This window comes from Berghia stephanieae, chromosome 2 (assembly GCF_034508935.2).
Source record: "Berghia stephanieae isolate SIO BIC M18660-M18661 chromosome 2, UCSD_Bste_1.3, whole genome shotgun sequence".
Lineage (NCBI taxonomy): Eukaryota > Metazoa > Mollusca > Gastropoda > Nudibranchia > Aeolidiidae > Berghia > Berghia stephanieae.
The window spans coordinates 107099323-107114322 of record NC_088361.1 but is presented as its reverse complement, the minus strand read 5'-3'; the positions used below and the strand labels follow the sequence as shown (position 1 = coordinate 107114322).

Genomic DNA, 15000 nt, shown 5'->3' with positions numbered 1-15000 from the left:
CAGACATAAGGGGATAGAAGACACAAAATGGACCTCCCTGCCCACTATGGGAGACTCAGAGGTGACTTTAACCTGCCTGATATAGAATTAAACAGCTTACACATAAAACAACATCCACAATATAGTAGTAACAAAAAACAAAAAAAGTGTTGGAGCTAATGAGTTTAAATTAAGTTCAGTAACGCAGTAAACAACAAGAGGAAAGAACACGCTTGATACAATCCTTAGTCCTGGAATGAGTGACGGTGATGCCAAACATTAAAATCAAGCCTAACCAAATCATTCCATTTAGTTCTTAAATTTGATAAGGGAGATAGAAATGCAGTGAAGAGACACCTTAACAATAATTTCCAAATTTTGAAAATAATGCAACAAAACATGATTCAAATACAAAATGGATGACTAATAAAAATATAATTACAGAGGCTATTAACAAGCAAATCCCAAAGAAGTTAATCAAAGAAAATCATCTACCTTTTTTTTTTTAAAGTTGAGCTTTTATAAAGAGCAATATCCACTAAACATGCTCAATGTACTTTACAAAGGGTCCCTGACCAACAGCAAGACGTAACATATAGAACAAGACACGACACAGATTAGACAATAATACCTTTTTTTTTACTAAACCTCATTAAGGAAATGTATGAAGGATCAAGTTGCAGGGTTGTACATGAAGATCAGCTGACTGACAGCTTTGAAATTAAGACTGGTGTCAAGCAGGGATGCTTGCTCTCTCCATTCCTGTTCATCCTTGCCATTGATTGGCTAATGAAGGAAACCTCCAAAGGGAGAAGAAATGGGATACAGTGGACCCCCTGGACACAGTTGGATGATCTGGATTTTGCAGATGATCTGGCTCTTTTGTCCCACACCCAGGACCAGATGCAAACAAAAACCACAATTATAAACAGCCTCTCGGAATCAATTGGTCTAAGAATACACCCTGCAAAGTCAAAGGTCTTGAGGATAGGTACGCGTCAAAGGGAGCAGATCAAAGTAAAAGATCAGGAACTCGAAGATATAGACACTTTCTGCTATCTCGGAAGTATAATTGACAAGGATGGAGGCACGGAAGCAGAGGTGAAAGCACGAATAGGAAAGGCACAGGCTGCATTCACATCTTTGAACAGAGTTTGGAGAACTAAAGATATCTCCCTTCAACTAAAGCTAAGACTTTTCAACTCAAACGTGAAGTCTGTCCTACTGTATGGATGTGAAACTTGGAACGCATCACAGGCATGTATAAGGAGGGTACAGATTTTTGTAAACAGGTGCATGCGTAAGCTACTCAGAATAAAATGGATGGATAGAATAAAAAATGAAGAAGTATGGAAAAGAACACAGCAGAAACCAGTAGGAGAGGATATAGGAAGAAGACGATGGAGGTGGATTGGACACACGCTTAGAAAGAATGACTCAACTATAACAAAGAAAGTATTGGACTGGAACCCTCAGGGCAGAAGATCAAGGGGAAGGCCACGAGGAACATGGAGAAGAATTAAAGAAGCTGATATACAGAGAAGTGGTAAGACCTGGAATGAGATAAAAAAGTTGGCTCAGGATAGAGAAGGATGGAAACTGTTTGTCTGTGGCCTATACCCTGACCCAGGGTGAAAAAGGCAATGATGATGATGACCTTTTTTTTTCTGACAGAGACAACATTGTTAACGGCCTGGTACTCATTTTACACCTGAGTATGATGAGAGAATGTGAAGAAAGAGTCCCTTCCAATGACTCAACTATCCGCCAAGTGAGGCTTAAAACCCAGGACTTTCCGAACCGAAAGCGTCTGTCATACAACAAGACCACATAGCAGCACATTATAAGTCATAAAGAAAGACGCTACAAAAAGATTGGCAAAATTATCATGAATTTCGCAGTACCAATCCACAAATTTGTTTGTTTGTTTGTTGCTTTAGGTCTCTTCCAACACAATTGAGGTTATATGAGAGACCGCTGAAACAAAAAAACAAGCAATCTAACAAAAATAGTACAAATGTCAATCAAAATCATAACCTAAAGATATCATAAGCTAAATTATAAATAACCAAGAACAAACAGGCAGAAGATTTACAGGAAAAAAAATATCCCCTGTCAAAAATACAATCACAAACCAAAGAAGCAGGATAGGCTAGTAAAGAGAAGAAGAAACGACATCACTATCGGATCGTACACCCATGCGAACATCATAGGTATATGATTCAAGGGTGATGCTCCCATCAAGGCCGAGATGAAAGAAATCAAGGACTAACTAGGAATGACATAAAATCTAAATGAAAAGACCGTACAGGAGGAAGTGTTCTCCACAACCCTGAGAGTACTGAAACCAGAAAAAGCCAAACCTTTTGAACAAACAATACAACTGGTTTTTTACTCAAGAAGATCAAATTTGCCAATGACTTGCTGCCGGTACTGAGAATTAAAATCAAAACACAAGGCATAATAACACTATTCGATGACTTCAACCCAAGCAAATCTAAAGGAAAAAACAGATTAAATAAATTTGTGAAGAATTTTTAAGTGTAAATGTTGCTGCTCGAAGCTCGAAGAAATAAATAATAACTTGAAGTTGAATGTAAGATTCAATTTAATTACAAAAACAGATCAAATGAATGTTTCGGGTTTCCCCTTTATCAACAAAACAGGATGATTGAAACACCACAGATGAATGAGATGATTCATCTCATTCATCTGTGGTGTTTCAATCATCCTGTTTTGTTGATAAAGGGGAAACCCGAAACATTCATTTGATCTGTTTTTGTAATTAAATTGAAGCTTACATTCAACTTCACGTTATTATTTATGAAAATTTTTTAAGAACCTTTAAAAAATGAAAAAAATCCGTGTTGGCAACTAGTTGACAGTAATAAATTCAAGTCCTTTATTCCACTAAAAAGCTTTGTCAAATCAGTAATCGGTTTGTTTAACTAACAACAAAAACAAGAAGAAACAAAATAAGGTCCTTACTTTTACTTACTTGATGCTGGTGTAAAATACTCTTTATTGACACAGTTTCTCAAATTATCTGGAATACGCCCAAGTATAGCTCGTCGCACCTCTCCTGCTGCCATTTCACGTAGTTCAGTCACACTTTGCTCACTATAAAATGCTGAATGAGGAGTGCAGATGAGGTTTGGGCAATCTTTCAGGGGACCTGGAGATGTAAATTTTAACACAACTTAAATATCTGTTTGTAATAGACACTAAAATCTATTAACTTTGTTTAGATAATTCACACGTATATCTAACTATATTACCGGCTTAAAATCATCAATGATACTCACTGTTTGGTAAATTTAATGGTTCACTCTCTTGTACATCAAGAGCAGCTGCACGTATACGTCCATCTTTCAAAGCTGCTGCTAATGCGTGTTCATCAATCAGACCACCTCTCGCTGTGTTAATCAAAAAAGCCCCTGAGGAAGTAATTAAGAACAAAGGAAGTGATGAGGAACAATGGAAACATAAAAATCATAAGCAGAGTATCCAAAGCAGTAAAAGAACAAATAAGCATAGAAAGCTCGATGAAAAAGGAATGTGCGATGTATACCGAGTAATTTCAATTAATAATACAGCGACACTTGGGACATTACTGGTACTATAGTTCAGCTTTAGTTTTTAGAAGTATAGCTATGATAGTGACATTTTGAGCACATTTCAGTGCAAAACAAAGATGGCAGGTATACAACACAAAAAGGCAGCCTCAGTTTAGTGTGAGAACTTGCTTCAATAACTCCATCATAAAAGTAACTAATGGCCATAAATGCCTGTTTTGCCTTAGTTAGGTATATGAATTTTAACACCTGTTTCAGTCAGTTTCAACGTTACTTTTTGGATCAAGCTATTATTGTTTTTGTTTTTGTTTTTAAGGGTTTTACGGCGCTTCCAACACATTTAGGTTATATCAGCGCCAGTAAAAAGGAAGAAAATGGGACAGTAAAAAGTTCTAGAATTACAATTAAAGCATCCAAGAAAAAGTAAGACAAAGGGGAATTGGGAACAAATTGGGAACAGATGTAGATTCCAAGAGCATATCATCAATGTACTTAGTTTGAGATCACCAATAAGTCTCATCTGGACACAAGCACGGCCCCCACTAAGAGGAATACACTCAAATGCTTACATTATAAATTAGAACAAATATAATACATAAGAGAGATGATTTACAAGGAAAAAAATATCATCTCCCAAAACAATAACTATGCATTCGACTGTTTCCCTCCCAGCCAAGACACCGACCAGGGCCAGGACAAAACCAAGCAATCTCATTCCAAAACAAAGACAGAATGCAAGTTGGAAAACAGATATAGGGAGATAGAGGACACAATAAGTACCTCCCTGCCCACTATGGGAGGTAGAAACCCCACCCAGAAGCTTTTATTCACTTACCAGGTCGCATTTGTTTAATTGTGTAGTCGTTGATAAGATGATGATTATGTTCATTCAAAGCACAATGCAACGAAACACAGTCACTCTGAAACAGCAACTCTTGCAATGTGTAAACTCTTGTAATACCTGTTTTGAGGAGTGACAGTTTAAAACATATATCAATCTCAAGAAAAATGCGCCTTGATAAACTAAGAATGCATCAGTTATAAAGGTAGTTCAATACGGATCAATCATTTTGAAAAGAGAAACAAAAAAGTCACTTGAATATTTCTAAAAAAGAGATAAAATTTTCAACCAATATTATTCAATACTTTTTTTTTAAAAACAAAACAACAAACCAATATAATTGATAAATTTCTGGTTGTGAATCAGAATGTGTCAGTTGTGAAAATAAACAGACATTTGTCTGTATTTATGTTGGTAGTGATATCACTTGCATTCATGATTAGAAGAAAGGAGAGATGAAGCAGTGACTAGATACAACTAAAGGTGTCCAGCAAAATCTCAGACTGTAAAATCCAACCTTTAGAAAAAAGTCCTACCGAGCAATTTAAGGATCAAATGCGACATGAAGTCATCCAAATAAGTAAAAACGCACATTCCCATCTTATATTGGACGTCATAAATATGTTCTTCATCAAATAGCAACATATGAAAGTCAGCCTCTTTAATTGCTTTAACTCAATTGTTTTCCCATGAAATTTTGGTTTGAATATCCAAATTTGGTATTCCAAAAACCCGACTTTACAGCTCAAATCTGTCAAAGTGGCAGAACTGCCAATCTTTTATAGTCACTCAGAGATTAGATCATTTGCAGACAAAACATTCTCTGAAAGTCAACATCCGGCTATTTCCCCTCACAGAAACGTTTCCAACTATGGGTCATGGCAAAGTCATCTCACTACAGGATCCCGGTCAGAGAGACAAAGAAAGGGGTGACAAGCTAGAGGGAGGACAGACCCTACCAATAACCCCCACCAACTGCCCAATATGAAAGCATCCAACTCGTAAATTATTTTTAGACAGAAGAAAATCAACCACATTTGCATAATTTGATTGAAGAATTGAAGAGCATCAGATCAGCATCCTCTTGAGAGACAACTAATAGAAAACAAATTAATTAATTGTCACTGTTTGATGCTTTTATGTGAAAAAGACCTGCCAGTCGGACAATAATAAAATCAGTATGAAAATGTGAAAAAAATCAGTATCTGGGGAAACAAATCAGTATAACACTATGTGACGTATATTGACTTATTAGTGACTCTCTGTAACAGAAGGCAACATGAGTAATAATGAATAAATGTTGACTTTTCGTATATAAGAAACAGTCTTTAAATTAAAATATTACACACCAACTATATCAATATCAAACCCACTGTTTACATGTAACTAATGACACTTTTTACATGTGTACACGCTCCTCCCACTCACAGGTCATTCCCCGACTTGGAGTTTTTTGCAGTTTTTTTTTTAATTGACACATCTCTCTTAAAAATTGGTATGGAAAGTGGTAAAAATCTGTATATCATCAATTCTGGGTCTGTAATAAATACACAAATAAATCAAAATTACTTCCCAGCCACCTGGCTCGTTAAGTAAACACATTTTCCAGAAGTGTGAACAATCTGCATCCCCCTTAAGTGTAAACAATCTTGTCTTGTGCGCTCAAAATCTACATTTCCAGATATTATTCAACAGCTGTCCCTAACTGATTACTTTAAAATATAAAACCACCAGAACAAGGTCAAGAGATTTTGGACATTAGTTTGGCGAATAAAAGTATTCTCCACTGCACAGACAGGTTAAAGCTAACCTCACGAGAAGGAATGATTGGGCTTTTTAAAAATGTAAACAACAGCTTAAGGGGATGGGTGGGTCCTCGATTGTCGAAAATCGAGTGAAATATCGATTTTGAGATTTTTTTATTTTTGAAAAGTTTGAAACCTTTGCTACATGAAAATGTGTTTGTTGACTCTCAGATGGGTCAGTTTAGGTCCAAACTGACCTCTTGAACTCCATGGGGGTCAGTAAATATAACGTTACAGCCTGGTTGACAGCGAAAAAGCCATATAAACATTAGGCCAATATGAGCATAAACCATCGATAATAATAGGCAAGTTTGGTATCGATAGTTTCGTCTATTTTTGGTCTATATGAAATGCCCAATGTCAAGGTCTTCGGTCTATCTATATTTAGTCAAGAGCCTTTCCAAAACCCCCTTCTCTGACCCAATTGTGAGGGGTTGACTGATTGTAGTAAAATCGTGAGTAATTGTTGTGACCTTTGCCTTGCTAGCGCTGTTCTCATTGGCTGTTCAAAATAGTCGATGATAACATGACCTGATACTGCTTTCTGAGTGGTTAGCGGGCGAGTCAAAGTTCATACTTTGACCTCACCTTCGCATGCGTCGCATGTAAACATTGTTATTCTGTGTGTGATTTTTCTTCTTCCCGGGGACATAAAAGTTTTGTTTTGTGAAAAGTACCGACACGTACGCAACAAGTATGCCTAGAAAGACTCGAATTGTACGACTTGCAAAATCAGCAGCTCGAACAAGATGGGAACAGTAATATTATTGTGAATTTTTATAGTTAGAATTTGTCACTCCTTCGTAACATGATGCAAAATGAATAAGCGCTGAGGTCTCTAAATGAATGAATGAAGTTACTGTCGAGCTAGACTGAGTATTGGTTGTAAACGAATGAGCGAGAGGTTTGTTATGCACTTGAGAACCAGAGAGAGAGAGAGAGAGAGAGAGAGAGAGAGAGAGAGAGAGAAAGAGAGAGAGAGAGCGCAAAATCCACTAACTGTGCTCAAAACGCTTTACAAAGGGTCCCTGACCGACAGCAACACGTAAAGTGTAGAACAAGACATGACGCCTGTTAGGCGATATTACAATTTTTCCGACAGCAACAGCACTGTTGACGGCTAAGTACTCCTTTTACATCCGAATACGGTGAGAGAACGGGAGTAAATAGGCTTTTCCAAGGACTCAACTATTCGCTGAACCAGGCTCAAAACCAGGACCTTCCGATCCGAAAGCGAGTGTCATACCACAAGACCATATAGCCGCTCATAGCTCAGATAGATAGATAGATAGATAGATAGATAGATAGATAGATAGATAGATAGAGAGAGAGAGAGAGAGAGAGAGAGAGAGTGTGTGTGTGTGTGTGTGTGTACGTACGTGTGTGTGTGTGTGTGTGAAGCCGAGAAAAGGCAAGGCAGGAACAGGAGGCTGAAGAGGTAGGGCCTGCACATCAAGCAGGGTCATTTTGACCCATGAATGCATGATCTTGTCTGAGTTTCCTGTGCTTGAAACTTTGAATGCGTTTTTCTCTGTTTGTGCTTTTTCTACATATATTTTGCTACTCTTCCTTTATTTGTAAACATTTTTGAATAATTTTTCGCATGTGCATACAGTATTACTAGCTTCATAAAACTGAGCATTTGTATTTCAGATTTATTTTATAAATTTTGCGTAAATGTGGGTCAAAAGTCCAAAAATGGGTCAATTTTTGATGTTTCAAAATTGATGAACTTTGAAAATCAATAAAAATAATACTATTGTAGATATTAGAAAACCGATGCTTAGCCCAAAAGAATGGCTCAAATACTACTTGTGTACCTATTTTCATGCCAATAACTTGTCATTTGGCAAAGCCTTAGCATTTTGAAAACTACTTCATTATCGGGTATCAAATTTCAAAATGGCGGCGTTACCATGGTAACCAAAAACTGAAATTTAGGTTTTCAATGTTTTTTCCTCTAATTAGGATGTACCTAACCTAAAATTACCACTAAAAGTCAGCTACTTATTACATTTTAGAATTTCGCCTTCAGGACCCGCCCATCCCCTTAACTGAAACAAAATCTAGCATTTGCTTAATAAACAAAAGTAAAACATATCAAGTTAATGGTAAACTTACCTAAAGATTTTTCAATACCGTCTGTTAAGTATGGGTCATAAAAGATAACAGTAAAACCAAATACTTTTGCTCGAATAGCAACAGCTGTTCCTACCCGTCCTGTAAAAAGAAAAAGACGAGTTCAAATATAAGTACCTCATATAGAAGTGGTTTAAATGGAAAAACATAACTGGTTACATTATAATCTAAAAGGAGAAAAAAGATATTAAGAAGTCGACAAAACTTGTAATTATCAAAGAAATGTGATGAAAATAAAGAAACATTATTCATTTTAGACCCTCCATGGAGCCATAAAAAAGTCACTTTGAAATAAGATTTTAGGTGTTGGTGACAAAAAAAACACTATATTGATACCACTCTTATTTCAGAACCTGAAAGGAAAATGGAAAGATCAGTCATAGGCAGTAAGAGGGGAAAAAAAGACCAATATTAGAAAGTCATCTTACACATCATACATTTACGTATGTAGCATATACACAGTGGCCCATCTGCAACAGTTACATCGAAACATGACAGCGAACAGCCTCAAAATTATGTCTTTGGGAATGCAAAATTTCAAACTCTTTTAGTGTAGGTACTTAACCAGATAGTGATGATGTAGTAAAAGAGGTGTAGTAGTGTTAATAGTAATGATTAGAAGGTTGAAGAGGTTGTAGAACAAACTGGTGATGATGCGGTGGCAGTTATAGTTGTAGCAGTGGTGGTGGTTGCATTAATGGTTGTAGTGATGGTGATGATGTGATGGTTGTAGTTGCTGGAGTGGTTGTACTGATGATGACAATGTGGTGGTGATCATTTCCAGACTCATGAACCCAAATGAGTGAAACCCCGACTTTGTGGGATCCCCGTTGTAAATTTCTGGAAGATTAGAATGGCCTGCAGGAGAGCAGGAGCTGACCAATAAAACGGAAATTCCTGCAATTTCCAGGAGAGTTGGCAGCTATATAATATGTGAAAGACAAGACTCTCCCCAATATGTCAAAGATATTTTTCCATAAATTTCAACTCACCAAGACCCACAATACCCAAGGTATCTCCTCTAATTCTGGCTGATCCTTGAGCAGCATCTCGAAGCTGTTCTGGTCCATTGATTTTCTTGCCTTCTCTTACCATGTTTGCCAACCAATAGGTACGACGATAAAGATTCAAGATGAGGCACATGGTTGAATCTGCCACTTCCTCTACACCATAACCTGGTACATTACAAACAGCAATACCTACAGTAGAAAAAGGAAAATAAACATTTAAAAAGGAAGGGGAGGGGGGTGGGGGGATATGATTTGAGGGTACATAAGATTAGATGCATTTAGACAAAACATAACATCATGGTCTTAAATGAAAATATCTCAACATCCAGTGAACAAAACGCCAACACATTGTCATCAGATGCTGCCAACTTTTCACAAATAAAATAAGGAACGCCCATCTGACTGGGGACCAGGGGATGACATGTGCCCCCCCCCCCCCCCCCCCCCACCCTGTCCATCAACCAGACTGCTTCCATTTAGATATTTTAAAGACCTGAATTGACGTTAACCCAACTGTTGAAATTGGAATCAAACTTCATTCAGTCGACATGACACGCATAGTCCACGGCGTCTAAACTGCACTATAAATCTGACCGTTTAGTTTCCCGTTGTTCCGAGCGCCGACGCAACCTCACCCGACAGGTAACTGGGGTCAACAGCGGTCAGCCGATATCAATTCCCAGAACGTAGATTTGACGTGCATTGGGTGATACCAATGGATGATTTCCGTACCAATTAACCTCACGATCTTCGTGACGATGCAATTACACCGAAATGCAAAGAATCCTCACAGACCTCCTCTTTCCATCAGTCCAACTTTTATTTCAATACCTCCAGTACTTATTCCACAAGCCGTGATTCAAATTCACCTATTTTTCTATAACATTTAAATAAATTTACTTGTAATTACCTCAGGATTATAAAAAAAACGTTCCTATAAATTTCAAATTTTTTTGGTGTGATTCACAAGGCACAAGTTTTACTACGAAATGAGGTAAGTTTCATTTACTCTTCAGTTTTCATTATTTTGTAACGATTATTTTTCGGCGGTAGGTCAGGTAATAATGATATTACTTCTTTAGCCTGGTTATTGAAACGTAATATTTCGCTGCGGTTTTATTGTTAATTAGATTTTTTTTCCCTATTTTTTTTCAATGATGAGTTAATTTGATTTTTAAATTGCATAATTTAAATTATCTTGCTAATGTTTAATTTTAAATGACATTTGTGTTGGGCCTCAACTTAGCTCAACTGCTAGAGCATTAGACACGTGTAAATGATCCAAGTTCAATTTCAAAATATGTTAGAATTTTCCTGCTCCCCCTTCTTTCATCAAATTGGGTGAATATGGTTTTCTTGTTCCAAATTTTATGTACGATGTTATGTATGCATGGATAATACAGAGTGTTTTAAAACTCATTTTATTCATTAATTCACTATATCATTGCTCAGTCAATTTTGAATTTTCTCTTACAGCATGGACCACACAATTGCAAGTCATAACCAAGCAGTGAATTCATTATGTAGGACATGTGGTATGATTTTTTAACACAGAAAGAGAAACGTGCCCGCAAGAAACCATTTAAATGTTCAAATTATTCTAATGACATTCTTTTAGTTTATGGGACTGACACGGCATTGGACAAGCAAGGAACACACTCAGAATTTATGTGTAAAAAATGTCACACGGCTATGGGAAATGTGAAAAGAAGGAACAGTTCAGCAGCTCTTAGAACGGTTAGAGGAAAGTTTGAAAAATCCAAGGGCATTTGGTGTGCTTATGATAATTGTAGTCCTTGTTCAGTGTGTAAGCAACATAAAATACAGAGTATGGGATTCCTTGGATATAGCAGCAATTTACATTCCAGTTTCCTTCAAACAACTAGCATCACATATAACGCCATCCCAAACACTTCCTCAATAAATTCACCAACAGCCGACGAAACCTTTAACACATCGTCATTACAACACGTGCAAACTGAAATCACACAGATAGGTAATATAGCATGCACGAGTTTAGATAGCGCACACACAAACCAATCAGCACATCAAGTATCAAACCACTCTCTATTATCATCTCAGTCAACATGTATATTAACACAGATCACAGACCAAATCTTTCCATCTACCCCTATTGCTACATCAACACCAGCAAAAAGGAAACAAAAAACAGACAGCACAACATCACTGATGATAAAGAAATGGACAACCGTTAGCGACATATTGAATAGGTCACACAGTACACCATTATCTAATGATGAGGAAAAACTGACAACAAAATAATAAAAAGAAAGCTCTACAGCCAAGCAAATGAAGGTGTAGTTAGTTGTAAAACTGGAGGACAGCCCTTTCTTCTACACAGAATAGTGAAACAGAGACGCATTTCATCAAAAGCTAGCAACACAACAAAACGTAAACGTAAGAACATCATACAAAATATTAGACACAACATGACAGGCTTTACACAGCAAGACTCCGACGTACAAATTGCATCAGAATTAAGCTCAATACCAATACAAAGAAGACAACAAATAATCACACAGTCAGCGACAAAACAGAAACTTAAAATTAATAAAGAAAAGATCTTAGTCATGAAGGAGGCACTAGGACTGAGTTGGCGTCAGGCAAGAGTATTATCCCGTCACTTAGAGATGTTGGGATTTCCGTTGATAACGAGAACGCTAATAGGGAGCTAGGAAAAAGTATAGCATCTGATTTCACACAAATGAGAATGAAAGAGTTTAGTTTGAGTGACACGTCTGATGGCAGTGTACCATTCGGGAAGATTGAAAAACTTGTCAACTTTGTGGATAACCTGTTAGATGGATATGATGCAAATGGTGCATTGACATGGCATGATAACACGATACCAGAAAATGAAATTTGGCTTAAACTTGGAGGAGACCACGGAAGAATTCAATGAAAATGACAATACAGATAGCAAATCTAGAACAACCCAATTCACAGAAAAACACTAGTGTAATAGCAATGGCAGCTATACGGGACACACACAGCAACATTGACAGATTTTTAGATGAAATTAAAGAAGACGTTAGACAGCTCATGGTCCATTGTTGGCGAGGAAAATCAATTAAAGTTTTTCTAAATGGAGACTACGATTTCCTCTGTAAGATATATGGCATTTCAGGACCACAGGGCACATTTCCATGCATCTTTTGTTTGATGCCTAGAAGATATATGAACACAGATAACAGCACATCATCATTTGAACAACGAACTCTTGACATATTACACAGGGATTACAACTCTTTCATATCACAACACAAAGGTGACAAGAAGCAAGCAGCTCAACATCACAACTCTATTCACGCACCCCTACTAGACATCCAACTGGACCAAGTCTCTCCTTCATATTTACACATACTATTAGGGATAGTTCTCAAGCACCACAAACTGTTAGAAGATGCCGCCTACTCTCTCGAAAGACGCATTGCTACACAGTCAGACACATATCTTACAAGTTTAGGGAAGCTAGTAAAAACCTTTGGCAGTTCTTGGAAGGAATATCTAGAGATACAAGAAAAAATAGAAGAATTCCAGGGCTGCCTTGTTTTTGCAGAGACAAATAGCGACAGAGTAGAATATAATAACAAACTCCAAAACGCAGAGGAGAGACTTTCAAATCTCATGCACGAGCCACTCACCCTCAGGGATGGTCCTATTGCTCTGATTGGACAGAATACTTAACCAGCACCGCATTACACCACAGGCTTATCACAGCAGGTCATTCATTGGCAACCACTGCCACAAATATTTACAAGAAAAAGTCTACACGCAACTCACGCTTACAATTATCCAACAAACAAAGAACTGCACCCACGACCCACTCATCATTGACGACGCATGCGATTTGTCATCAACGCAATGCAGTTAAAGACCAGCCCCAAACTACACTGACGAGTTTGAATGCGCGTAGCGGATATATTTTTGCTGAGGACTACTACGCTTTTTGTGAGTAGAAGTATTTACATCTTGTCTTTATAATACATAAAATTCAGACAAATCTATAGCAACGTTTTTTTTTCTCTAATTTTTTTAATGTAGCACCCACTATATTTTTTGTGTAATTTGTTACTGTTCATTGATAACTTATATTGAGAAATCTAGTAATACTATGAAAAAATAAAAAACACACAGTAAAAGAAGAAAATATAAACTTTTATACCAAGTAGTGATATTTCAACTCATTCATTATGGTTGTCTGACAGACAATAAAACAAAACATTGTTAAATTGAGCGAAACGGCAATCCCCGTTAGGTAAATTCCTCTCGGTGATTGACCGCTCACCGTGACCGGGTCAGCAGGTGTCAGGAACGGGATACCGTCTCAACTAAACTGTTATCGTTATGTACGCTGTGAGTCATGTGCAAAGGAATGAGTCAATGGTCAAGCACTAGTTAATTGATGCCAAGGATCGAATGGCAGGTAGTCATGTAACATCAGACAACTTCATTTTAAGCGGGAGAATTATTTTCCTTTGTTGGCATTCGTCATTCATATTTTTATTTTTTGCGATCTCTGAAATTCTGAACGAGATATGATAAGTCCAAACAGTGAAACTTTTTAATTTTATCATTATTTTTCGGAATGGTTCCAATTTTTCAGGGCAGTAGGCATGTCCGTAACAGCGATTTTAGGCAGGTCCCATCTCAGTTATACTGAGGTTCCACTGTATTTTTTGCATCATTATGTAACGATTGTAAACTCTATGATGACATAAGGCATATCAAGCTCATCCTGCTGATTAGATATTCATTGTCCAAGATTTCAGGACTATAAAATGAATTTGCAAACAATTGGTAACCTACTGATGTAGTTTTAGAACTTTCGACAGTTGTACCATTTGTACCATGGGTTGTGGAATTACTCATTTTTAGAAAATGATTTTGACATAAAAATAAATAATAAATAAATAAATAATAAAATTCCCTTTATTCATCCCATAGGGGAAATTTGTCTCTAGGGTCTATTCCAAGGGAAGACTGGAATAACCCAGGCATCAGCCGCAGTGCAGCGCCATAAACTGAGCTAGGGCGAGGTGACTTGCTCAAGGCCGCACAATGTAGCGGGTATTTGAACTCGGTACCTTTCGGGTACGAAGCAAAGACTACCACGCTGTCCCATTTGAAGTTCATTTCAGGATATACTGTACTTATTTTTCTTTTTAAAAAAAATCAACAGATCAAATAACAGTTAAAGAGTTATTGTCATCTCTGCAGTCGCGTCTGTTTAAGAAATCCCGAATGACAAATTGGATCACCAACAGAAACCACATTGTTATAATGTTCACACACTCAAAAAAGTACTCACCCATTTCCCCAGCTGCTTTGTGATCTACATTATCATAACCACTGCCAATCCGTATGATGACTCTTAAACTTTTAAATTTGTCTAGATCTTCTTTATTGAGAGTGATGGTATGCCACATTAAGGCTCCCACAGCTTCGTTGAGTACCTAAAGGAAAACATAAAACAAAAACACCATTATAGCCCATAACAGAATCAATGGCACATCCTCAATTACAGACTTGCCAATCCTTCATATTCCAAAAGTGGAATCAAAAGGTCAGAAAATAGAATTTGTGACAAAAAAAAAAAAGAAGGAATTTCTTAACAATGGAAAATTCTG

The 15000-nt window shown here is 37.1% G+C and overlaps 1 protein-coding gene across 6 annotated transcripts in view; it reads right to left on the bottom strand.

Annotated features, from left to right (window-relative positions):
- Window positions 1-15000, bottom strand: part of LOC144966176 (C-terminal-binding protein-like) — a 27539-nt gene that overhangs the window by 2074 nt on the left and 10465 nt on the right. For 4 of the 6 annotated variants that reach the window (XM_078902316.1, XM_078902317.1, XM_078902318.1 and 1 more), the window contains 6 exons: window positions 14682-14826; window positions 9332-9538; window positions 8322-8420; window positions 4390-4515; window positions 3285-3416; window positions 2978-3154 (listed from right to left, as the gene is read on the bottom strand). In XM_078902316.1, coding sequence (XP_078758442.1) covers window positions 2978-3154; window positions 3285-3416; window positions 4390-4515; window positions 8322-8420; window positions 9332-9538; window positions 14682-14826 — 886 coding nt within the window. Of the gene's footprint in view, window positions 1-2967; window positions 3155-3284; window positions 3417-4389; window positions 4516-8321; window positions 8421-9331; window positions 9539-14681; window positions 14827-15000 lie in introns of all 6 variants that reach the window. The other 2 variants (XM_078902319.1, XM_078902320.1) reach the window with 1 other exon arrangement.